The sequence below is a fragment of the Brachyhypopomus gauderio genome, unplaced genomic scaffold, assembly GCF_052324685.1.
Source record: "Brachyhypopomus gauderio isolate BG-103 unplaced genomic scaffold, BGAUD_0.2 sc67, whole genome shotgun sequence".
In the NCBI taxonomy this organism is placed as follows: domain Eukaryota; kingdom Metazoa; phylum Chordata; class Actinopteri; order Gymnotiformes; family Hypopomidae; genus Brachyhypopomus; species Brachyhypopomus gauderio.
Genome location: NW_027506888.1, coordinates 1,264,852 through 1,292,190, shown reverse-complemented (window position 1 = coordinate 1,292,190; position 27,339 = coordinate 1,264,852). Strand labels below are relative to the sequence as shown.

Sequence of the window (27,339 nt, the reverse complement as noted above, 5' to 3'; positions counted from 1 at the left end):
CTGCGTCACACCCCGTCCGAGATCGTTACATCCTTATTCAAAATGCCTTTTACCTTGTACAAATCTCCCACTTTGCCAGTACCAAAGGAACCCCAGACCATCACATTACCTCCACCATGTTTGACAGATGGTGTCAGGCACTCATCCAGCATCTTTTCAGTTGTTCTGCGTTTCACAAATGTTCATCTGTGTGATCCAAACACCTCAAACTTTGATTCGTCTGTCCATAACACTTTTTTCCAATCTTCCTCTGTCTGTGTTCTTTTGCCCATATTAATCTTTTTCTTTTATTAGCCAATCTCAGATAGGCCTATGGCTTTTTCTTTGCCACTCTGCCCTGAAGGCCAGCATCCCGGAGTCGCCTCTTCACTGTAGACCTTGACACTGGCGTTTTGCGGGTACTATTTAATGAAGCTGCCAGTTGAGGACCTGTGAGGCGTCAATTTCTCAAACTTGGGGCTCTAATGTACTTGTCTTGTTGCTCAGTTGTGCAGCGGGGCCTTCCACTTCTCCTTATACTCTGGTTAGAGCCTGTCTGTGCTCTCCTCTGAAGGGAGTAGTACACACCATTGTAGGAAATCTTCAGTTTCTTGGCAATGTCTCGTATGGAATAGCCTTCATTTCTCAGAACAAGAATAGACTGTCGAGTTTCAATTGAAAGTTGTCTTTTTCTGGCCATTTTGTGAGTTTAATCGAACCAACAATTGTAATGCTCCAGATTCTTAACTAGCTTAAAGGAAGGTCAGTTTTATAGCTTCTCTAATCAGCAAAACTGTTTTCAGCTGTGCTAACCTACTTGCACAAGGGTTTTCAAGGGTTTTCTAAATATCCAATAGCCTCCTTACACAGTTAGCAAACACAATGTACCATTAGAACACTGGAGTGATGGTTGTTGGAAATGGGTCTCCATACATCTATGTAGATATTGCATTAAAAACCAGACGTTTACAGCTAGAATAGTCATTTACTTAATTATATTAATGTATAGAGTGTATTTTTGATGCATTTATTGTTAGCTAAATAAAAAAAAAACTGCATTTCTTTCAAAAATAAGAACATGTCTAAGTGACCCCAAACTTTTGAACGGTAGTGTATATATATATATATATATATATATATATGGATGTGTACTTAAAATGCTCATAGTCTGACTTCTCACTAACCTTCTGCCTCACAGATCCTTGTCTGTCTCCTAAGATCCTGTCTGACCCATGGCGCAATATTGGCTTTAACTCCACCTCTTTTGCTGACTGGCCAATGAATGATTTTAAACTGCAGGAAGGATGGTACAGGATCTCTGGCATTGGTGGAGATGTCTTAGACAGCACTTGTTCAGGCAATAGAAGTGGTACCAATATGACCTTTTCAATCGTGTCATGCAAGCCACTGAAGAGCTCAAATCAGAACTTGGAAAAGTGCGGTTTAATGCAGAGCACCAGTTCTCGATGCTTTTTTACTAAGCAAAGTCTTAACCGTGCGATCTGCAGCGGAGGAATCTTCATCTATTATCTCTTTCCCACTATGGGGATTTTTTCCACAAGTAAGAAGTGACACAGTTCACAAATACACAGTTCACTTTTGTGGAGGATCAAGACTAAGCCTAATCTAAACTATTAAAAAATTTTAGCACAGCAAAATTAACCTGAGGTGTAAAACAGCTCCTTTTCTCTCTCTCTTTCTTTTTGCTTTTTTTCTTTAAATTTTTCATGTCTTGCAGAGCATTCATCCTGCAGCTCACAGTCCTGTGGTGAGCATGCTCAGTGTAATCATGCTGACGGCAGCTGTGTGTGTGACGCTGGACTCTCCACACCTGATGGATTCCTGCCCACTGGGGACTCCTATGGATGTACAGGTGCTCCTACATCTGTTACAACGGATACATCTTCTGTCACTGTGATGACCACTGTGGCAACAGGTATGGTAGTATTTGTTATTGCAGGTTAACAGAAATGTTGTTTTAAGACAAAAGCTTGAGTGGCTTTAATATGGAAATGGAAAAATCATAAAGATACCAGATCATTATATTCATCTTTATTAAGAAACTAGTTCTCATGTCTGAATAGTCATGAAGAAAATCAAGCCCCTTTATGATGAACAGAAAACAATTACAGGTGTTTAATTTTACATCTAAAAATGAGTTAAAGTTCTTCTTTGGTAACTCTATCTCAGATTATATCAAAACAGACTCTTAGTCTGTATAACTTTAAAATGTTAATGGCAGAATTAATAGCATTCCTTTTTAAAGTAGATTATGGATTTCCTGGTTATACCGATAACATTTTTTCTCAATGACCTTTCTTTTGTCAGTTCCAAATATTACAGTGTCTGACGTTTGCCAAGCATGGACGGATACTAATAAGCTCTTACACCAACAATCAGAGGTAAAGAGATTCAGAAAGGTCCTGTTAGGATAATTCCAATGGCATGTATATGCTAATTAGTCCAAGCAATAAAGTAAAAATGAAATGGGGGATAAAATTTGTAAAACTTTTATTGTCACTAATGATTCTGTGCAAAAAGGTATTTATATAACTTGCTTTTTGGTTTAGGCTAATATAATTGAAGAGTGTTATAAAAGTCTCTCAAGCCAAATAGATGGCATCACTGCTCAGGAGTTGCCACAGAATGTGAGTACTAAAGCTAAACATAAAAATATCTTAAAATATACTTTAAAATAACAAAACTGTTACTCTGATGATTCTCCCTGATCTGAATTAAGTGATCTCATCTATTTGATCTGGTTCTTGAGCAGGTTGTGGAGAAAGCTTTGGAATTGTTCATTTCTACTGCTCACCAAACACTTAGCATTGTAAGCACTCATCAAGATGAACTAGTCTCCTCTCTGAGCATCATGCTGAATACCACGGAGAAACTGGCATCTAAACTGGTGAAGACCACAGAGACCAACTATTCAGTCAGCATCTCCCTCCCAGATATAGGTAACCACACAGATTCAAGTATTGTGGTGTATTGTGGGGTATCACGGGGTATTGTGATCAGCCCCGTCTACGGGGAGGACAACCGGGTCTGTTGTCCCGGGCCCCAGGGACAGGGGGCCCATCAAAGAGCCCAGCAATTATTTTTTTATTTAAAGTCTATAATTTTAAATAATCTTGAAATCTTTCATTAATATAAAATTCTGTCCTCAAAATAAGCTCAATGGCTAAAATATATATGTTTTTTATCTATCTGCATATTTTCCATTAAGTGCATACACCCCCGACTCCCACTGAAAAATGGTTTGATCCAGCACCGCCGTAACCAGCTGGTACCCGCCCAACAGTGGGAAATACAGTGGTGGATAGTTAAAGTAAATACAGAAATCTGGAGCGCAGAAAAAAAAGGAAAAACATTTACCTGACGAATTTTAATGTTGCATTGTGTTCCAGGTTTGAAAAGTGCTGGAATTTAGGCTAAAGTACTTGAAAATGCTTGAAATTGTAACTGCTTCGTTTCACACCAAATAGCTGTCTAACTGATCAGTTCTCTTGTATTACGTTAACAAATTCCAGGAAGAAACATGAGAAAACGTGAAGACGTTAAGATTGGGCGTTTTGAAAATGAACAACCATTAAATAATGTGATAAAAAAGCGAATTATTTCGAGTATTTGTGTCACGTCCAGCCCCTCCCTCCTCCCTGGTCCCGCCTAGCTCCCCGCTCCCATTCGTCCCTCCGTCTGTCTGTCACGCCCTCTTCGTTAGTCTCGCACACCTGAGTCTTGTTTCTCTGTCTTGTCCAGTGTATATAATCCCTGTGGTGTTTCATTCCCATGTCGGTCATTGTGGTTTTGTGAGTACCTCCCTGTCTGCCTGTTCATGGTTTTTTGTATTTTCCCTGCTTTCGTGTTCATGTTCTTGTTGTCTACCTCCCTCCTAGTGTTAATCTACTGTCATAGTTCTCCTTGTTATCCAGCCTCCCAGCTCCATGTAGTTTGTATTGTTTGCTAGTCTCTCTGTCTCTGTACTCTTCCCTAGTTTCTTCATAGTAGTCTCGTGTAGCTGTTTATTATATTCCTTGCCCTGTTAGTATCTCCTTCCTTTTAGTTGCCGTCCTCCCCGTTGTTACTTCCCGGGTTTTTCTACGTGCGTTGTGTATGTGTCTCCCTCGCCTTGTTTGCTCTCTCTGTTTCAGTTTAGTGTCTCATAGTTTTCTGCCTGGCTCATGTTAGGTTTCCTTATGGTTTTGTTAGCCGTTTAGTCTAGTGTATGTTTTCCTTGTCTACTTACCTTATCACTCATTAGCCCTCACTGTTCTGTGTTTAGTTTCCTGTTCTTCTAATAAATAATTTGAATATCTGTATGTGCGTCATCCCCGCCCTTGAATCGTTACAATTTGTATAAATATTTAACTTAATTAAGTTTAACGTTCTGGGAAATATAGAAATGGACCTTTAAAGTGACGTACAAGTGCTTGAATTCCACCTTATAAAGAAACTTTCTTGTCCCGGGCCCCAGCAAGACTGTCAACGGGCCTGATTGTGATGCATTGTGGTGTATCGTGGGGTATTGTGGGGTTTTTTTTGGGTATTGTGGTGTATTTGAGGTGAAGCCGAACAACTTTCCATAGTGTTCCATACTGCTAATGTAACCACAATATGGTTTTGTATTAGAGATCCATGTATTTGCGGTTGGACCAAATAGTTTGTTGCAGAAATCACCTCTCATCAACACAGCAGATGCTCAAATGGAAATTGATCTCATTGGGATGTCTAAAAGGGAATTTAATAAAGGTATAAGTAATTTAAATATTTACCTAATATTTAACTAACTGTCTCTATTTTTATCATTTTTATAATATGGCTACATAATACATTGCTATATTTTAAGATAATAACAACAACATCAATAAGACATTTATATGCAGCTTTTTTCATTGTTGTGAATCTGGTTCAGGACATGCTGCTGTGTCCTTCATGAGCTACACAAACATAACCAGTGTTCTGAATAGAAGCTTCGTCAGTGGAGCCAAAGTGGTGCAAACTTTAATATCCACTGTGGTGTCAGTCACACTACACAGCACCACCGACAGAACACTCACCAAACCCGTCAACTTCACCCTGAAACACACTCCAGTGAGTTATGCATTGAATTTTATAACAACAAATAACAAATTAATCTAAATAAATACTTCTAAATCTGAGGTAATGATGTTTTGTTTAGGATGTTACAAAATAAGGTTGCTGGTTAACAAAGTATTTGATACAAAGTTATTCTAAGTTTTTTTTCCACCTTGTTTCTTGTCTAGATATTACACCCTGATCATAATCTTTCCTGTGTGTACTGGAGGGAAAGTGAATGGGTTGTAGATGGTTGTACACTTATGAAGACCAACAGCAGTCACAGTGTGTGCTCCTGTGTCCACCTCTCAACCTTCGCTCTCATCATGCAGGCCAGGGCAATACAGGTAAAAGAACTCGACAGGTCAGGTCCAGTACAGGTAAAAGAACACGACAGGTCAGGTCCAGTACAGGTAAAAGAACACGACAGGTCAGGTCCAGTACAGGTAAAAGAACTCGACAGGTCAGGTCCAGTACAGGTAAAAGAACTCGACGGGTCAGGTCCAGTACAGGTAAAAGAACACGACGGGTCAGGTCCAGTACAGGTAAAAGAACACGACGGGTCAGGTCCAGTACAGGTAAAAGAACACGACGGGTCAGGTCCAGTACAGGTAAAAGAACACGACGGGTCAGGTCCAGTACAGGTAAAAGAACACGACGGGTCAGGTCCAGTACAGGTAAAAGAACACGACGGGTCAGGTCCAGTACAGGTAAAAGAATATGACGGGTCAGGTCCAGTACAGGTAAAAGAATATGACGGGTCAGGTCCAGTACAGGTAAAAGAATATGACGGGTCAGGTCCAGTACAGGTAAAAGAATATGACGGGTCAGGTCCAGTACAGGTAAAAGAATATGACGGGTCAGGTCCAGTACAGGTAAAAGAATGTGACGGGTCAGGTCCAGTACAGGTAAAAGAATGTGACAGGTCAGGTCCAGTACAGGTAAAAGAATATGACTGGTCAAGTCCAGCACAGGTTAAAAAACATGACTTGTCAAGTCCAGCACAGGTAAAAGAACACGACAGGTCAGGTCCAGCACAGGAAAAAGAACACGACAGGTCTTCCGGTACCGCCGTACATTAGCCAGAATCACTGGTATGAGAAAGAACAAAACTAAAAATTAAAAATCAAGCGTTACAGTTCTCTTACCAGATCACTTCCAATCCTGACAAAAAAGGTCTAAAAATACCTTCCAAATAAGACCCAAGGCAGGCAAAACCAGGAAGGCTTAACAAACTGGAGTGAACTCAGACACAGATGAGAGCTTAAACACACTGGGGAATGAGAGACAGTGCAATCAATCAACTGGGGAGTCTGAGTTTGTGGTGACTGTGACAGGTGTGATAAGAGGAGGAGACAGGACTCTAACCCTGTTTCACAGAGCGATGTTACTGCATTCTCCTCACATATATATGAAAGACATACATATTTTATATGAGTGTATATGGGCCATTACCAGAACAAATTTGTTAGCCAGAGACTTTGGGGTTAAGAAGTGACATCTATGTACTGGCAATAATCTGTGATTGCCATGCCACAGATATCAGACTAGTGGACACTGAATGAATGATGAATGTTAGTGTTCTGAAACGTATGATGCACACAATTTGTATCAGCTTATCAAACTACTGATCCCCACATCCTTCTATAATGACCAAGTGCCGTGTTGATTGGCTGATATTTTTAACCAGACCTCCTGATGGATTACTTCTTTTACTTCCTTTTAGACTGATCCACTGTTAAATATGCTGAACACCGTGTCTGTTGCAGTAGGGCTAGTGTTCTTGAGCTTGGCCCTGTTGACCTTTGCCATTTTCCGTGGGAACCCAAGAGTGAGCAACCCGGCTCTGATCAACCTGTGCGTAAGCCTGTTTCTGGCTCATCTCCTCTTCCTACTCACAGATCACTTCCTGCACTACATAAAACCTAACCAGGTGATTTACCATGAAGACGTTTACCCACATGAAATATTATTCCCGTTTCAGATTTAGTAAATGAGTAACCTAGCAATCAGACATTTTTGAGTAACTGTACCTCAAAAGTTAACATACCTTCATAACTATTGACTAAATGTATATATAATGTTATATATAGTCTCTACTTTTTGTGATCACTGTCAAACACCAATATAATTGTTTTGTATTCTCTTTCTCTCTCTCTCTCTCTCTCTCTCTCTTTCTCCAGCTGGTATGTGCATTGTTGGCAGGTGTTCTGCACTTCCTCTTCCTCTCTGCATTTGTGTGGATGTTGATTGATGCTGTGTTGCTCTTTATGACTGTAAAGAGCCTATCAAGGATCAGATCAAAGCAAAAGGAGATGGTTATAAAGAGGTTTTTGATTGTGTTTGGATATGGGAGTTCTTTGTTTATAGTGGGCGTGTCTGCTGGACTGGTGCCTAATGGATATGGAAGTGAAAAGTGAGTGTGGAGAGTGTTCGGAGGCACTTTAATCAGATTTTGGGGGCAGGGCTTTCACATTTATCCATTCACATTTATCTAGTCAAGTCTACTTAACTTACGGATTTGTTTTTGTATTAAGAACATCTACCAGCCATTTGTATTATGTGTATTTGTTTTCTTCTGTAGATGCTGGCTTAAGGAGGAGAGGGGCTTTACATGGAGTTTCCTGGGTCCGGTTTGTGTAATTCTGGCTGTAAGTGCTGATTGACTGATGGCTCAATGTTCTTCAAATGGTGGAGCATTTATGAAGCTATACCCAGGCCTTTCACCTACTGATGACCTTACTATCCACAGTCTCTCATGCTCTAAGTTGTAACGGGGTGACTGAAGCAGCAGACGGAACGAATGGTGCTGATATTTCTTTAATGTCAGGCTCCATAAAGTCGAGCAAGCACAGCTCACACTCAGATTACATAAACAAAAGGAGTGCAGCATGCTCATAGCGTTTAGCAAGTTATACGCAAAAAGCGTAAGAGTCAATAAGTCCTGGCGTAGGAAGAGCAGGCAGCGGATGACGTCACGTGCAGGTCTCACTCCTGAATAGCGCAAGGTGAATGCACAGCAAGAACTGCCGGGACCTGCGGGTTTATACGGGGTGAGGAGAAATGAGGGACAGGTGTGTGTGATAATCAGTAAGTGGGTGAGTGAGACCGAGGGAGTGAACCAGAGGTGGAGTTAAGTGGGCAGCTCCCCTGTGGATCTGGCCCAGCCTACCGTGACATGAGTATGGAGGGGGCGTTAGCTTATACCGTATCTCCACAAATGTACTGCCACCTTCTGGTGAAATATGAAATATATATATATTTTTTCTATGAGTGTATTTTATACTTTGGTCCACAGTGCTGGCGAACGCATATTATTGACTGGTGGAAATTTGAACATTGATCTGTGGGCCGGACTTTAGACATGTCTAAATTAATATAATTTACCCCAAAATGCAAGGTCACCAGCAGACCTATTTTTAAAGCTAAAACCACTACTCAGGAGTTGCTCCCCACATCCTCACCCCCCTCACACCCATCTCTAACCTCACTGATCTCATCCGCAAGGATCTGGCTACTCCTGAAATGTTATGCAAATTTAAACTATTGAAAATGTTTAACTGTAATGCTAATTGTAGTTAAAACTAAGCTCAATTCCAAGAAACAGTTTTTGTGCAATAGTTGGTGATTATCAACCACACTGTGCATCTGCATGCTGACAACTTTGTAATTGCTTTACCTCAATTAAGTTGTCACAAGCATTGACAGCAGGTACTGTGAAGCACTGGAGGACCAGGTCATTTTGGTGTGATTATTTTACACTATTAATTCAGTGACGTTTTATTAAATTTGCAGTGCAACACGATCCTGTTCAGTTTAATCATCATCAATATCCGGGTCACTCTGACACGTCTAAACAGTGACGTGTCTCAGATCAAACAGATGAGGTAACATATGCTATTTTTTACGCACATTACAAATTTGCATTCATACGTCATAATGCTCACATTTACAATACACATTTACAGTATACTATATACAGTATAGTATACTGAGCAATAGTTTGATATTCTGTTCATGTCCTGTGCTCACTCTGTGCATACTGATGCTGGTTTTATCATGCAGAGAAATTATGAAATATAAGGGTCTTTTATGCATTTTACAATGTTAATGATGCTAATTAATAGTATAGTTGCAGTGGCTGAAATTCTAAGCTTATAATTTGTGTGTGTGTGTCTTTTTAGGACCATTGCATTTAAAACCATGGCCCAAGCGGTCATCCTCGGTTGCCCCTGGATCCTGGGCATCTTCTCAAGCAGCAGTAAGGTAGTGGAGATTCTCTTCCTGATCCTCAACTCCCAGCAGGGCACCTTCATCTTCCTGGTCCACTGTATCTTCAACCAAGAGGTCAGCAAACACCTGCTGTGTTTAAGAGACTTATCTGTCTCACTTTCAAACTTATCACCTGTTTCACTTACAAACCTGTCACCTGTCTCACTTACACACCTATTACCTGTCTCAGTTATTGTAAGATCTCATAAACATACAAGGATCAGACAGACAAGGATCCAAACGCTAGAGGGGTTTTATTGGAAAGGTGAACGCTGGAGGCCAGAGAAATGTTCCTGTGCATGAAGCACAGACACTAAGTCAGAGGAGGACACATTCAGCATTCGTTACATTCATACATCACATAGTCTAGATCAGGGGTACTTAAATAGAAATGATGACGGGCCACATTTTATTTTTTCAATTACGGGGTTACGGGGGGGGGGGGGGGGGGGGGGGGGGGGGGTTGGGTAGCGAACGTAAACTGTCGAGGGGGGGGTGAACGCATTTGTGCGTCTGCTACGTGTTTGTTGTTTCCCCGGCATCGTCTTGAGATCGCGGTGCGCGATTTCAAAATAAGAGTGGATAGCGCGATTGAAAAAAAAGATTCCTAAAAAAAAAAACAATTTTCAAAACAGCTCGCGGGCCATAAATAGATAGCCCGCGGGCCGCGCTTTGGGTATGGGGCGTCTAGATGGTTCAGGTCAGTCTCATGGAGTCAGAGTTTGGCAGTTATCCAGGGGTTGACAGGAGGCTGAGTCTGGGGATGAAAGGCAGGTCAGTACACGAGAAAGCACAGAGAAAACAGAAACGCCTAGTAATACACATGGAGACTTCACAAGATATTTAAGTGTAGGAAGTGTAGGGGCATTAGCACGAAATAAATAACAGGTGGCACTAATTAGGTCTTGAGAGTGAGATAGAGCGGCTTGGGAGTGGGAGTGGCTCTAGTGGCAGATGTGACAGTTATAAACCTGTCACCTGTCTCACTTTCACACCTGTTACTTGTCTACCTAAAATGCAATGATATTTTAGCTTGTAATCTTTTTTGTCATTTTCATTCCTCTTTCCTATAAAATTTTATTATAACTCTCATATATGTTTTCTCATACAAATACATGTTGCCTTCATCAGTCCATTCCATTCAATCTGTGTTTAGCTTATTTGTTTTAACACTGTTATGCAAAAACCTGGCTGTTGTAAGCTAAATTAGTTTGTCTTAAATGTTTTGCTGACTTGTAAATCAGTGAAACCAGTGTGAGGGACAAAATTGGCTCCTTAGTTCAGCTGGTTCCAGGTTACATGAGTGACATACAGTTGGCGTCTACTACTGGAACTGGTCTAGTGGTGTAGTGTGACATGGTCACTGATGTCGCCTTCATCTGTTTCCAGGTCAGACAACAATACAGGAAGTTGTTTGGCGTTTTCTTCATCCCCGGTGAAAGCACCGTAACAGAGGTCCAGATGACAGGATGAGCACATCTTTCATATGTGGGTCTTACAAATTCTGTCAGGTGGAACATCACACTTTTTATGTGTTTGAGAACAACTTCTCATCTTCTTTCCATAAACTCAAGCTGCTACATGAAGTGCTGAGCAGGGACGCTATGAAACAGCATTTTGGACAGTGCCAGCGCTTCTAAGTCACCAGCTAACTTAATCACAAGCTTCTAGCATGTATGCAATATGACTAATCATCAATATTATTTTAGAATTTAAAAGTTTAACAACAGTTTGAATAACCTACATGCTTTTACCCAGAAGATCAATGTCATGAGAGTCTGACTCTCACATAGGTCTAATATTTTACCCAGAAGATCAATGTCATGAGAGTCTGACTCTCACATAGGTCTAATATTTTACCCAGAAGATCAATGTCATGAGAGTCGGACTCTCACATAGGTCTAATATTTCCAGAGTCCACAATGTTCTCTTACTCTCACCTGAAGTTCCTCTGCGGCATCAAGTGGATAGGATTAGCGCAGTGCTCTCTTCTCTGGCTTAAATCAAAAGATCTTTTAGTAATGTGCAGCAGGCAGTTAGAAAAATCTTCTTGCACACAGTTAGCTGGCTTCTCTTTCTTTTTTTTTTTGTCTCTTCAGAAATGTTGATTGACTTTGTACAACAGGAACAGCTTCCTCAGTATGGTGGTGGATCAGGAGATTTTACTATTTTGATAGCAGGCAAGAGCAAAACGTTTTTCAACAGTAGTCAATATTGCCTTTGTATTTCAGTATTTCCCTGGTTATCATAATCTTATCAGTGCTTATTTAGTTATAATGTGTTTTGTAAACATTGTTTTTAAGACATGCTTAGTAAAATAAAATGTATTGTTGTTTTTTTTCTGTTGATGCTGCTGTTTTTCCATATGTCATAAACTCATTGTGTATCAAAGGCTCCAAGATTACTCAAATCCTTTAGATGTGAATCATTTTGTTAAGTCTCACGTTGAGTGTAAAGCAGCTGGTATCAGTGAACTGTTGCTAGCACCTTGCTTCATCTCAGCAGGTCATGACAACTTAGAGAAAAAAAAAATCTGAAAGGAGGAGAAACACAGAAAAAGAAGAAGATGGAAAAGGAGTTCACACCTGGGACACATACAGTATCAGGGACACTAGGACAGTCCACAGTCAGCTTACCAATATGAACAGTTGAAGATGGTGAAAAAATCTAATGAATGACAGGCCTACGCAAGAAAGATAAGACAAGACTTTGCACAAAAATTCATTTAAAAATGGGAATATTGGAAATTTACAAACACTAGGAAACAGTAGGGTGAACCATACAAACTACTTACAAGCTGACTGGGTAAAAACAATACGGATGTGACAAACTCAGATCAAAACAGCAAAAATACATACAGACACAAACGTAAAAAAGAGCATAAACTTTAGGAACACCTGAAACTAATAACCAAGGATGGAGATATAAATGATCTATTGTGACAAACTGAACTAATAACAAAAGCACATGGAATACAAAACTGACATGACAGACACACAGGTGGCATAAGATAATGATCAGTTATTTCTGATATTTTTAAACTCTCTTTTAGCCACTGCAGTCTTTCTGAGATTATAATCACAAGAAAGCCTTGAACAGGGTGGCAGCACTGAATAACATGCTACAATCCAAACATCCCTAAAGATCCTTAAAGATAGCATCACTGCTGAGTACTCTCACGCTCCCTCAGTAACACATCCTACTGAGTAACAGTATTCTGACATGATGAACAACGGATGGGATCCCACATGAGACGAAAAGAGAGCCTTACGGTGCATCTCCGAAAAGCAGCACAATGGTCTTGTCAATAAGGCTCACATAAAATCAGTGTTCTCTCGCCTGATGTACATTAGACAGAATAAGTGGAATTAGTGGGTCATCTCCATTAGCTCAACGTGTTGAGCAAGGTGCTCCTAACTACAATGCTGAAGTCTACAACGTACAAGGCACTTCGAATCCCACGTCGGGCAGTACTCCATTTCAGGAATTTCCCTCTGGGATCAATAAAGTATCTATCTATAATATGACCTAATGGACATATGAGAATTAGTTAGCCAGTGGGTGGAACTGGAGATAACCATCGGCAGTAGATGGTTGGGGGGGGGGGCGGTTTTGGTCTTCTCCCCCCCCCCCCCAGTTTTTACAGTTAAAACCAAATATTTATCTATTTATCTAGCAACGAATCCATGTCCCCCCCCCCCCCCCCCCCCCCCCCCCCCACTTTTTCACAGGAGCTGATCAGGGGGGGTTATTAGCCAAAATTACAATTTATATGCTTTAAAATTAATATGCTTTAATTTTTTATAGTATGTATATACTGTACATAAGCATTCTATAGGCGATATGTATATATATTAAGTGGATATATAATATATGAGATATTGATAACAAATATGGAAATACATATATGATATATATATATATATATATATATATATATATATGATATATATATATATCAGTAGCGAACCGTGACCTTTAAACCTGGGCCCGCTACCCCCCCCCCCCCCGAAATTTTTTTTTTCCTTTCTTAATAAACTGCAATAAAGAAAAACTGAGACGACAGTACAGCTTTAAAAACGCAATAAACAATAATATCTGTACTAGATAACGTCTTAAGCAAAATAAGTTTCCAAACAAAATAAGGTTCACAGCTCCGTGGTTCTCGGAAGCGGAATATGTAAACAACGCGCACGAGGACGTCAAAGAGATGAATCGAAACTAGCTAGCGGTGGTGCTAACGACAGCTAGCGTCGCCACAGCGGGCGGAAATTATCATACAGTTAAGCCCGCCCACTAAGAGGGAAGATATGATTGGTCAATTTTACTGTCATTTGAAACTGGTATTGCGCTGAATAATAACTGCCAGGCCCTCTGTAAACGAACAGCGGGCATCACAGTCCTGATAGGGGGAGACACAGGCTCACAGGCTTCCACTTAACCCCTCACCGTCCTACACAGATTGAATAGACACGGTTGAATATTTTATTTGCTTATATTTTTGTTTAGATGTCGATTGTCAAACTGTAAGTAGATAAAATAAAATTGGATAATTATATATATAATGCTTTAAGAATATTTTAGGCCCTCTGAGAGGGCGTAGAGGGCCCTGACGGTTGCCCACTGTCAATTCCAGGTGCCGCGATTAAAATATATGGCTTGTCCACCAGGGGTCAGTGTGATTCTGCAAATGACAGCGTGTCTCTGCTGTTTGCTGTAAGTAAAGACCAAGGCTGCACACAAACTTCTGATCAAAATAAAAAGTTGATTTTGATGACATTTAAGCCTTTACTTGACATTTAGTCTTTAATTAAAGAGACTAATTATATGCTATAATTTGTTTTGAATACAAGAGTATTAAAATGTATGCTGAATCTTAATGAATTGGGCATTGTTTAATCCAGCAACAAAATTAGTTTGATTTGTTTGGGTTTCATCATAATCTTAAAGGATTTCTCAGATCATTTAAATGTAACCTTTACAGCATTCAGTTACATATTTCCTCATAGTCCTGCTTGCTGTTGATAGAAACTATGACAAAGTTTCTATATTGCAAGGCTGTGATATATATATAGAGATTTCATTTTTACATTAACATGCAACAAACATTTCTTCTTTATTTCTATTAGACAATTTCATTATTGCTGGCAGTGCTATAAGCTCCCCATGTGTACCACCATGTCTACGGAAAGTAGTTACACTCTAGATCACCTATTCACCCCTGTGTAGAATGTGTTGATTATGGTAATATGCAATTATAGTTCCAAATCTTTACAAGTATACAGCTTGTATTTTATCAATAGTGTGTATTTGTAACATGACTCCTCTTCAATCTTCTGTTTCTCACATGTTTGGCTGTCATGCTGTCATGGTTTGGCCCATTGTGCAATTTCAGCTTTACCTCCATCTCTTTTCCTGGCTAGCCAATGAATGATTTTAATCTACAGCAGGGGTGGTACCAGTTTTACTGGTGTTGGAGGAGATTCCTTAGACAGCTCTTGTCATCAATCACAGTGTTACTAACATGCCCTCTTCAATTATATTTTGTTGTTTTACATCCCAAATGTCTGTCTGGAGACATGCAGTATAGTCAACAGTACCTGTGCAGCATTCTCTTCCACTGACCAGCACTCTACCATTACTAGCTCTGTTCAGTCAGTGGAATTCTTACCACATGTAAGTTGGATTCCTGTCATGTTGACCACCCCTGACTCCTGTCTTGGTCTAGTCTGTGTTCATGTGTGCGTTTACATTTGTGTGTGTCTGAGTGTGTATGTGAATGTTTGTTAGTATTACTTGTCTCTTGTCTGGTTAATGTTATGTGTTGCATGTGTGTCCTGTAAACACTGTTGTGATTAAGGGTGTGTGTGAGAGACAGTGGATTCTCCATACCTGATGGATTTTGCTGCACCCTCTATTTAGCTACAGGCGTAATATTTCATTATAAATTACAAACACAAACATTTTAAATTATTCCACCTCTGTTTGTTTGACAACAGGTACATTAGCATTTAATCTAATGTTATTTGAGCTAATGAGTTATTTCAATTCATTATCATAGTGATTAAAGGGGACCTATTATAAACCCTTCAAATAACTAGCACAAGCACCTGTTTCTTTAGATGATAATGAGCCCCTGTTTGCTCCTCCCTCTTGTTGCGTGGTGTGTGCTGACATTAGTAGGGCTTGACAGTACCTGTTGAAAACAGTTATTACAGAAAAGTCCATTGTTTAGCGACCTGTTTTATAGTTTGTGGAGACTACACTACACATATTACACAGCAAGCTGAACTAGAACAAACCATGTTAATTAGCTTACACTAAACCTTCACTGCAAGATGGAGGCCACACACACACATGCACAAATCCAAAGCCTATTTACAAATCCTGACACTGATGAATAAAGAATCGGATTACTTCAACCTTGAGCCCAGTCATCATTTATCCTTCCTACCAAGGGAAGATCAGTTGCTGCAAACCTTCCTGCCATTGTATGCACAGGATTCAAAGTGGTCCTTCAAGTTGGATTTACATTTGGCTGAATTCAGACAGCATGGCCACATATAAGGAGCAAACAAGTTCCCATCCTACCAGGATCTATGGAATCCCAGGACATCTGCCAGACTAGGAGCTCTGACTAGAAGCTCTGACTTATCCCAAGTCAGGTTATTTATCACGTCCCATTCCAGATGATTCAATGGTGCTCCTGATTAAAAGTCACTGCATGCCCTGGAGATCCTGCGCCAGAAGGTGATAAATGGCATAAGATGGAGGAATTTTGGATCTGCATCCAGTAACAAAGCAGAGAGCTACAGATAACCATGGCCATCACATACTTTCTCCCAATGTCTTCAATGGATGGAAAGAGCTTCCCCTCTCTGCTCCTACAGAGTCAACCCCTTATTCATCAACAGACCCTTTTGCCTTCAGAACTGCCATCTGATCCTACTCAGAAGCCAAGACAGTTCAAAGTGCAACCAAGACAATTCAAGGTGAACTGACCACCATCGTAAATGCTCCCCTTATAAAATCTGGTCATTCTGCTATGATTAACGTCTTCTCTCTGGATGTCTCGATGTCTCTTGGTTTGCTCAGCATTATGGTTGTTGTAGCAGATAGTGAGCACTGATGTGGGTCGCATGTGAACAGGCTGCTTACCAAGCCTCTGCAACCATTTTGCTGAGTATTTTCTCATACGTGGTATTACAGAAAAAGCGCTATCCATGCTTATACTTATGCTTATAGCCTCTTTGATTTCTATTGAATGGCTAGAACACAAATCACAAGTCATAAGGTGTCACGTCCAGCCCCTCCCTCCTCCCTGGTCCCGCCTAGCTCCCGCTCCCATTCATCCCTTCGTCTGTCTGTCACGCCCTCGTCGTTAGTCTCGCACACCTGAGTCTTGTTTCACCGTCTCGTCCCGAGTGTTTCATTCCCTTGTTGGTCATTCCCTGTACGTGAGTCCCTGGTTGCTTCTTTGTTCTGCTTCCTCCCGTTCGTTCTCGTGTCCTCTCTTTGTAGTCTAGTTCCCTGTATTTTGCATTGGTTTTCCTATGTCTGTTTGGTTGTACTGTTGTGCCTTGTGCTCCTGTACCCTGTTGCCCTGATTCCATTGCTGCTCATGTGTTTATAGTTGTCGTTGTTATGTTCCATTCGTTAGCGTCTCCCAGTTGTTTAGCTGATCCGTATGTTTAAGACTTTTCCTTATGTGTAGTATAGCTCCCTTAGTATACTTAACGTGTTGCTTGTTCACCCTCCTATGTTCCCTGTTTTAGTTCTCGTATCTCTTAGTATCTCGTAGTCTCTTCATTCGTATATTTGTCCCCGTCATTCTGTTTCCCCCTTAGTAGTTGGACCTTGTTGTAGCCTTTTGTCTTTTGCCCCTAAGTTTATATAGTTATTCCCTGTGCTGTCTAGTCTGTTTCTGTTATCTTTATTAAATGTCCTAAAACTTGCATTTGAGTCACGCCTGTCCCACGGAAACGTAACATAAGGATTGTGTGCCACTGATAAATCTGACTGAAATGTGAAACTTTCTGAATCAAGGCAACCTCTGTATATAAGATATATATATATATATATATATATATATATATATATATTGTCCTGCTCGATCACAGCTAGAAGCACTCTGTACCAAATTAGGTTGGGCCATCCAGGGAGCTACGTATGGAATACCAAATGATGAAAGAGATATTCATGGTCTAAATACCTATGGTGTACACCACATACACACACACACACTTCCATCTCCAAAGGCCAAGTACCAATCTAATGCTCATCTCTGTGTGGTTCCCCTGTACTAACAATGATAACAATTCAACCTTAGTATCAGTCATCAACTATCTTTCTTAGATAAATGGAAGTCCAGATGAAAATCCAGTTGGTGCAAATCTTACTGGGATCGCATGTGCACAAGATTCTGCTCTACCATAGCAACCTCTGAACATGTGACCCCTGAACAGAGTCAGGCCCTGAGTTTGATATCAGCTCTCTGCTCATTCTAGAGGTAACACACACACTAGCATATGTACCTATACACTGCAAAATGTTTGCCAGGGCTCTATATCCCAACTCCTCACAGGCGATGCAGCAATTCAATAATAATTCGATAATTCCAAATACATGTTTGCAGTCAGGATCAATGGCCTGATGAATATGGGATTTGAGGGTAATGAAATCCCCAATTCAAAAAGACATGCACATTATGGGATAGCGATTACCATGACACCTGTAGTCATGGATCTTGTGAGGCATGGTTGTCTTGTCCTTGATAATATTTATGATGGATTATTTAGACACGTCATCTGCCATGATTCTTTAGATGATACGAAGGTCATATAAATCAAGTTCAAATGTATAAATCAGTGCTGTACTCAGTGTACTGGTGCCCAACTTTAAATGTAACACATTCACTGACATATGAAGAATGTAAGAAATGATCTGTAAGAAATGATATAAAAGATCAAAGAGGTTATATGTGGTACATATTTAACATTTAAAACAAAGTTTTAAAGAGTGGAATCTATAAGAGGTTGTGTGGCATGAGTAAAACTTGTATATTTAAATTTGTTATCTATATCAAATATATCACTATACTGTATCTCCATTTTGTTCTTGGTGCAGTATGGAAACTAGAAAATATTCTGGTCATTCTGTGACGGGCAGGGTGTGCGAATAAAAAGGAAGCGATCACGCCAAGTCTCAGAGAAAAAGGATGGTTTAATTGAAAGTGCGTAAACCAAAAACCCGTGCTATAGATCCAAATCAAGGATATAATGACCAGCGGTCAACTGGTACAAAGACAAGACATATATAGGCAAACAAACGACCCTCAGGTGAGACGGATCACGGGCTCCGCCCACCTGAGGGACGCACACGACGTAACAAAACAACAACAACAACAGCCGCTGTGGACGGAGGCGACCGGTAGGGGGCCGCCTCACCGTGACAATATAAATAAACTGTACAGCAACTGTTACAGTCTAGGTTTAGGTTACTCAACATGTTTAAGAGCTACTGCCCTACCTTTGCATTAAATCTATTTGCACATACATTTTCCAGCTATCAACCTGCCAGGATGACCATTCCCACAGTGATAAAGCACATGTAGCAAGTGCCCTAAAGGATGTGTTCCCAGTCTCCTCAAGGGATGTTCAATGGATGTTCAAAGGAGGCAAAATCAAAGAAATTAGACCGATCCCTTTGTGAACTGGGGTGGAAATCTCATGATTTAGTGGTTGAGCAGAAGGGTGTGTCACACTTAGCCCCACCCACCCTGTTGTTTTGGTTTCTATTCCTCGGCTGTCACCCTGCCCCCCTGATTATCATTCCCACCTGTGTCTTGTTGGGTTCCTCATTTAGTCCTGTGTTAGATCTCCCGTGTTATTGGTTATTGTAAGTACTTGGTGTGATTTCGGCCTTGCTAGTTTGCTTATTCATGTTTCTCTTTAACTATATGTCTCCCCAGTTCAATGTATTAGTCTCTTCTGCTAGTGTTATTTGGTTTATATGGTTAGTATTGTTTGGTTGTTCTTGGTGTCATGTCTGTGTGCTCTCTATAAGTCTGTTAGATTTGTTAATAAATCTATGTACCATCCGCACTTGTGTCGAACTATGTTCCTGGGATGGAGTGTGCTGTTAAACCCACTCCTGGTGAGGATTTGGCCACTGGTATGGTGGACCCACCCAAGAAATGTTTAGGAGGGGAATATGGGTCCGAGCGTCGGGTCCTCATGGTCTTTCTAGCCGACCCCATCAGCCATGTGGTTTAGGGGTCTGAGGGAGGGCACGAGGTCTGTTACCTTTTCCTCACTAGAGCCTGTATCAGCACCACCAGCAGCTGCAGCACATCCGGTGACTACAACACCTCCTGCTCACACACACACACACACACACACACACACACACACACACACACACACACACACACACAGTTCTCCACTCTCAGTCCACCTTATTCATTTATTTTACACATCTGTCCCACGATTGCCTCTCTGTGGAAGCCCACAGGAACTCTCCTCTTGTCTGGTCCATTCTCCTCTCCTACCTGCCTCTACACCTGATGTCTGATGACTTCACTACAGGTCCCTGCTGGCGGAACAGCTCCCTCTCATATGAAGCTCAGTGAGCATTCGGTACTATTTAATACTACCAGCCAGTAATATTTTATGAAGTCATATAATACTGCACTTGACATACTTGCACACTTATCCAACTGTATTTGTTATTGCATTTCTATGCACTATTGTCTTTTCAGAGCAATCTAGCAATCGGAGCAAACAAGAGGCTGCTAGCTTAACCTCATTGTGCTTGTGTAGGGACTCTCCTGAGCCATGTTCACACCTTACTGCATGTATGTTGTCTAAAACAAACTGGAATTGTACAAACAACAAAGGCCAAAAATCTAAAAAGAAAAGAAAAAGAAACTTTACTAAATATTTAGTATAAAAAATAGATGACGGCAGTTTGAAGGCGGTTCTTGCTGAGGTAAAGATGTAGCAGTCTGGATGTAGTTCTTGGGTGCCAATAATTCTGAATAAGCTCTTTCATTTAGGCAAAATGCTATTTTTAGTTACTTTTAGATTGTTATATTATATTAGTGAATGCAGGAACCTGTTGAATGGCGTGTCCAGCCATGACACGTTTGGACACTGCTTTTGTCCCTTGTCTCCTGTCTAGGAGTTAAGTCCTTATTATCATCCCTGTTTACTGGAGGGAAACTGAATGGGTTGTAGATGGTTGTACACTTAGTACACTTATGGAGACCAGCAGCAGTTACAGTGTGTGCTCCTGTTTCCACCTGTCAACCTTCGTAAAAGAACGCGTCAGTTCAAGTCCAGCACAGGTAAATGAACATAACATGTCCAAGTCTATTATTTTTACAAGAATAAAAGCACAGTGAGTGATAACAGTGAGGCTGTTGGATTTGAATAACAGAGCACAATAACAAATGTTTCACAGTCTGCTAACCAAATGCTAATCAATGCTAACCACATGCTAATCACTGGTAGAACAAAGAGCAAAGGGACTAAAGAGCAAATAATGGGGCCAAATATTTGCACCAGTGATTTTTGGCCCTGGGCAGGAGAGCATCAGAGTCAATGTGCTTTGCACACAAAATTAGTTTTAGGGAGAATACGGAGAAAATGAATCTTTGCCTCACAGTTTTGTGTAATGCACAAGCAGTATTATAACTGATGCTTCCAGTAATTTATATTACATACTTTTGATGATAAAATATGAATTGTTTTCTTCAGGATCTTCAGGATGTTTGGCACAGTTGCTGTGGTGGTGGGTTACATGTCCTCACCTTTCTTGGCAAAACAAGAGAGCGACCAACCCATCTCTGATCTGTGTATGGTCTGCTGCTGGTTCACTTCCTCTTCCTGCTCATACAGTTCCTGTCTCACCAGGTCAGGTGAGACATACACACTCATCAGGAGAGTTGTACTTACCATGGTTAATTATTTAATTACTTTATCACATTATTTTACTTAATTCCATGTTCATCTTCTGATTTATTTAAATAGTTTTACAATTTTTATCATTTTCTTCTATTTTAATAATGATTTATTTTATTACCTTATGTTATTATGATTTTCTTTTATTTATTCTGTAAAGCACTTTTATGTAACGCGTGGTGGAGGAGGCAGGCACCACAACGTTCATGGTGAACATAAAGACGTTTATTTACACTTAGACGAATAACCTCCGGGTGGAGCGCGAGCAGCACAGAATCACACTCACGCAGACACGTAGCTTTAGACAAAGACGAGCACAAGACACTGCGCGAACGCACATTAAATAGGTGAATAACACAGACCCTCGTGACCTCGAGACAAGGCACAGGTGCGACTACGAACACGCTCACGAACAACCCACACCCACGGAAGTACATACATGGACATAACGACACGCAGACAACATAGCGGCACGCCCACAGGGAACGGTCCGGGACTGTCACCATAATAGAACCCCCCACCAGGGGCTCGCTACTCCCGGAGCGTCCCGCGCAGCTGGAAAGCCCCGAACCTACACGGACGGACAGGTCCGGAGCCGCCGGGATCACGAGCCTCCGAGAGCCATCTCCCCCGATGGTGGGAACCGCCATGAGCAGCCCTAGTACACCCTCCCTGGGAAGACAGGGGAAAATACATTAAACACGGGCACAAGCACGAACACGCACACAGGAACATTAATCACAAAGGGCACAAACGGGAACAGGGGGTTCGGGAGAAACACTGGGACTGACAAAAACACAGGTGCACTGACATTCATCACCGGAGCCAGGCCTCCCGCCTTGAACAAAGCCTGCAGCGGCGAGAAAGCTCCGGGGGCTGGGGACGCGGCAGAAGGGTCTCCCCCCGCCTGTGCCGCACCCTCTCTGCTAGGTGCCGCACGACTGGCGGACGCGCTAGGTGCAGCGACTTGCAGACCGCTTGGGGGCAGCACGACTGGCTGACACGCGAGGTGCAGCACGGCTTGTGGACCTCTTGGAGGTAGCGCGACCGGCGGGTCTCGCGGCAGTCTTTCTCCCAGGTCCGCGGCTCCCTCCTCCGGGAGTGCCGTAGGGGCTTGCCGCACTGTAAGCCTGCCGGCGCTCCTTCCCTCTCTCCGGGGACCCCCCGCGTGAAGCATCTCCAGTACCAGGCCAGCCTCCCCTGGATCCGGTAGCGGGGGTGGTGTCCATGGCAGGCTCCTCCTCCTCGGCCACGCTCCAGTCCATAGACCGGGCGGGGGTCTCACACCGAGTGAGCTCCATAGACTCCTCGCCAAAGGAGTCCTCATTCTCCAACGCCGGCGGACTGTCCGGTCCGCTCCCTTCCCCCTTATACACAGTCGGGACCGAACTCACCGACGGAGTGGGGCTGTCCTCCTTGCTCTCCTCACCGCGACAGGACCCTCTGACGGAGGAGAACCGACGTCACTGTCCTCCTCGCCCTGTTCGTCGTCTCCCGACGGGTCACAGCACACCGACGGAGTGGGGCTGACTTCTCCCTCTTCCTCCCCATAGCACTCAGTGGGGGCTGAGTATAACGATGGAGGGGGGCTGACCTCTCCTTCCTCCTCACCGTAATAAACCGTCGGTGCCGAGTAAACTGAAGGAGAGTAGCTGGCTCCTCTGTCCTTCTCCTCTTCCTCCGAGTCCCCACTCCCGAACTCCTCTTCGGGAGGGCTGGCACTCGCCATCCCCGCATACACCACTAGCGGGTCCTCGGTGCCTTCCTCGGTTTCAGCCAGGGGGAGGCCTCTTGCATTAATGCGCAGAGTCCTTCTCTCCACGCCGCCTGGAAAAACACCTCCTCTCTCCTCTCCTCTGCGCTTTCCTTTTGCGGCTCGTCTTTCTGTAACGCGTGGTGGAGGAGGCAGGCAACACAACGTTCACGGTGAACATAAAGACGTTTATTTACACTTAGATGAATAAGCTCCGGGTGGAGCGCGAGCAGCACAGAATCACACCCACGCCGACACGTAGCTTTAGACAAAGACGAGCACAAGACACATGCGACACATTAAATAGGTGATTAACACAAACCCTCGTGACCTCGAGACAAGGCACAAGTGCGACTACGAACACGCTCACGAACAACCCACACCCACGGAAGTACATACATGGACATAACGACACGCAGACAACATAGCGGCACGCCCACAGGGAAGGGTCCGGGACTGTCACCGTAACATTTTATGTATGTATGAAAGGTGTTATACAAATAAATTATTACTAACATACAATGCCACAAAATGAGTTTTATATATATATATATATATATATATATATATATATATATATATATATATTTTATATTTTTTATATTTTATATTTTTTATATATAAATATATATATATATATTTTATATATATATATATATATATAAGTATTTAGTCAGTCACCAATTGTGTAAGTTCTCCCACTTAAAAAGATGAGAGAGGTCTGTAATTGACATCATAGGTAGACCTAGTTAGTTGAGAGACAAAATGTGAAAAAAAATTAAGAAAATCATTTTGTCTGACTTTTAAAGAATTTATTTGCAAATAATGGTGGAAAATAAGTATTTGGTCACCTACAAACAAGCAAGATTTCTGGCTGTCACAGACCTGTAACTTCTTTTTTAAGAGGCTCCTCTTTCCCCCACTCATTACCTGTATTAATGGCACCTATTTGAAGTCGTTAACAGTATAAAACCTCAGTCACACTCCAAACTCCACTATGGTGAAGACGAAAGAGCTGTCGGAGGACACCAGAAACTGAATTGTAGGCTGGGAAGACTGAATCTGCAATAGGCAAGCAGCTTGGTGTGAAGAAATCTACTGTGGGAGCAATAATCAGAAAATGGAAGACCTACAAGACTACTACTAATCTCCCTTGATCTGGGGCTCCACGCAAGATCTCAGCCCGTGGGGTCAAAATGATCACAAGAACGGTGAGGAAAAATCCCAGAACCACAAGGGGGGATCTAGTGAATGACCTGCAGAAAGCTGGGACCAACGTTACACAGGCTACCATCAGCAAAACACTACGACGCCAGGGACTCAGATCTTGCAGTGCCAGACGTGTCCCCCTGCTTAAGCCAGGCACGTCTGAAGTTTGCTAGAGAGCATTTGGATGTTCCAGAAGAGTATTGGGAGAATGTCATATGGTCAGATGAAACCAAAGTAGAACTATTTGGTAAAAACACAACTCGTCGTGTTTGGAGGACAGTGAATGCTGAGTTGCATCCAAAGAACACCATACCAACTGTCAAGCATGGGGGTGGCAACATCATGCTTTGGGGCTGTTTCTCTGCAAAGGGACCAGGACGACTGGTCCGTGTACATGAAAGAATGAATGGGGCCATGAATTGTGAGATTTTGGGTGCAAACCTCCTTCCATCAGCAAGGGCAATGAAGATGAAAGATGAGGAGATCTGCATGGAGGAATGGGCCAACATACCAGCAACAGTGTGTGCCAACCTTGTGAAGACTTACAGAAAACATTTGACCTCTGTCATTGCCATCAGAGGATATACAACAAAGTATTGAGATGAACTTTTGTTATTGACCAAATACTTATTTTCCACCATTATTTGCAAATAAATTCTTTAAAAGTCAGACAAAATGATTTTCTCAATTTTTTTTTCACATTTTGTCTCTCATAGTTGGGGTCTACCTATGATGTCAATTACAGGCCTCTCTCATCTTTTTAAGTCGGAGAACTTGCACAATTGGTGACTGACTAAATACTTATTTTCCCCACTGTATAGCAGCCACCCCTGACCAGAGCAACTTATGAAAGTGCTTAGCTGTCTCTGTGGATGGAAGAAACATTTATGCCAGTATACAAGGGCTGTGTTTTAAGATAAGCTGGACTCCTGTCAGAGGGATAATATGCAAAGAAAGTACATGCCATTATTCCCATCAAATGTCCAAGAGAATTGTTATTCACAAATAATAAGAATTAATGCCATTTTCACTGTGCTAGAGATACACTTCAATATCCAGTACTAATTAGATCCTCCTGCTCTCTCCCTGGAAGTCACATGTGCACTGCTAGTAGGGGTTATTTACTTCCTTTTTGTCTCCTCGTTTGTGTGGCTGTTTATCTAGGCTGTGGATCTCTTCATCTCTGAAAAACAACCTATCAAAGCTCACACCCAGTAAGAATCATGGGCTAAGTGGGACATGCTTGCTTCTGATTGGATCAGGGATTGCACCAGTTGTAGTGGGCGTGTCTGCTGGGTTATTGCCTGATGGATTTGGAAGTGAAGAGTAAGTGTAGAAAATGTCAGTAGGTGACATTGACAGATGGGGCCTGGGGGCTTAATTCAAAATGTTCTAGCTTGTCTTCATCGGACAGCTGTTCCTGGTGTGTGTATTTTCCTCTCCAAATGGCGGCTTAAGGATGAGAGGGACTTCATCTGGTTTGTTTCACTCCTGCAATAAATGACATGAGCTTTAGCAACACTGGCCAAGATGTCTGGATGGAAAACTGAAGAAAAGGAAGCTGATATCGGTCCTCGACAGGCACTTCAAATCAACAAGTACAAGTTTAATATGCCAATTCAATCAGTTCATTTCTGTTAGCAGTCTAACACGATCCTCTTCAGTTTAATCATCAGTCTCAAACTTAGTCTGACCTGAACAGTGATATTTCCCACATCAAATAAATGAGGTATCATCCACAGATTATTTTACTTAGAATTTGACAATGACAGCAGACATACATTCATTCTTTAAAACAATACTTTCTAAGCTAAAACACAAGGCCACTGAACTCAAAACAAAACCACACCTTCTCTCTCTCTGTCTCTTTCTCTCTATCGACCACTTTCTCTTTCTGTGTTTCTTTGTGACCACTGTATTAAAAAATTTGGCATAGTCTGTTGGAGATCATATTCTTGTTCTTCAAGAAGGGCATCTTCATCTTTCTGGTCCACTGTGTCCTCAACTTGGAGGTCAGCCATCACCTGCTGTGTGAAAGAAACACCTTCTGCTGGCTCCCTTCCCAACATCTCACCTGTCCTCTCCATACATACCAAGTCTTCCCAGATTGTACCTAATTTAATTATTTTTTTATGCCTATATTAAAACAGGAACTTCAGGATCTAAGATCTAATCTGAATGTCACATGAAGTTTGAATGTCTGTAGTGATTCACTCTGCAGAATGTTGTCGACCTCTTCACATTATGTGCTTCAGCATCTGCTGACCCCGCTCCATCAGTTTACGTTGGAGATCACTTCATGGCTGAGTTGCTGTTGTTTCCAAACACTTCCATTTTCTTATAATACAGCTGAGAGATGACAGTGGAATATTTAGGAGCAAGGAAATTTCACCACTGGATTTGTTGCACAGGTGGCATCATATCACAGTTCCACACTGGATTTCACTGATGTTTGTAAAAACAGTCTGCATAGGTGTTTAATTTTATACACCTGTGGCCATGGCCTGACCATACAAAGTCAGAGAGATACATGCAGATCAAAGGCAGTTAATGAGAACAGAATAACATATAGATGGTCTAGAGGCAGGCAGGGTTCAGAGTTCGTAACACTCCGTAACATATAGATGGTCTAGAGACAGGCAGGGTTCAGAGTTCGTAACACTCCGTAACATATAGATGGTCTAGAGACAGGCAGGGTTCAGAGTTCGTAACACTCCGTAACATAGATGGTCTAGAGACAGGCAGGGTTCAGAGTTCGTAACACTCTGTAACATATAGATGGTCTAGAGACAGGCAGGGTTCAGAGTTCGTAACACTCCGTAACATATAGTGCAGGGAACTCCAAAAACAGGTAGAGGTTAAGACAGGGAAACCAAACAACCAAATCTGAGGGAGCAGGCTAGAGACAAAACTAGGAACAGGAACAGAGGTCAATGCCAGAAACGCAGACTTGGAAACACTCAGTATGCACACATAATTCGGTATTAATACTTTGCAACTAATGGAATGGAAAATGTGCTTTTCACCGCGGGCCACATCAGCATAATCGTTGCCCACAGAGGGCCAAATGTAACTTATAAATGT

At 41.9% G+C, this 27,339-nt stretch overlaps 1 protein-coding gene across 2 annotated transcripts in view; it reads left to right on the top strand.

Moving 5' to 3' along the window:
* LOC143490885 (adhesion G protein-coupled receptor E3-like) overlaps nucleotides 1-11,670 on the top strand; it is a 30,253-nt gene extending 18,583 nt beyond the window's left edge. The window contains exons 5-18 of one of the 2 annotated variants that reach the window (XM_076989428.1): nucleotides 1,178-1,540; nucleotides 1,718-1,915; nucleotides 2,308-2,381; nucleotides 2,550-2,627; nucleotides 2,753-2,939; nucleotides 4,612-4,731; nucleotides 4,895-5,073; nucleotides 5,247-5,405; nucleotides 6,785-6,991; nucleotides 7,242-7,474; nucleotides 7,643-7,709; nucleotides 8,854-8,945; nucleotides 9,243-9,405; nucleotides 10,720-11,670. In XM_076989428.1, coding sequence (XP_076845543.1) covers nucleotides 1,178-1,540; nucleotides 1,718-1,915; nucleotides 2,308-2,381; nucleotides 2,550-2,627; nucleotides 2,753-2,939; nucleotides 4,612-4,731; nucleotides 4,895-5,073; nucleotides 5,247-5,405; nucleotides 6,785-6,991; nucleotides 7,242-7,474; nucleotides 7,643-7,709; nucleotides 8,854-8,945; nucleotides 9,243-9,405; nucleotides 10,720-10,803 — 2,204 coding nt within the window. In that variant the 3' untranslated portion in view covers nucleotides 10,804-11,670. The remainder of the gene's footprint in view (nucleotides 1-1,177; nucleotides 1,541-1,717; nucleotides 1,916-2,307; nucleotides 2,382-2,549; nucleotides 2,628-2,752; nucleotides 2,940-4,611; nucleotides 4,732-4,894; nucleotides 5,074-5,246; nucleotides 5,406-6,784; nucleotides 6,992-7,241; nucleotides 7,475-7,642; nucleotides 7,710-8,853; nucleotides 8,946-9,242; nucleotides 9,406-10,719) is intronic. The other variant, XM_076989429.1, reaches the window with a different exon arrangement.
* Nucleotides 11,671-27,339: the final 15,669 nt, after the last annotated feature.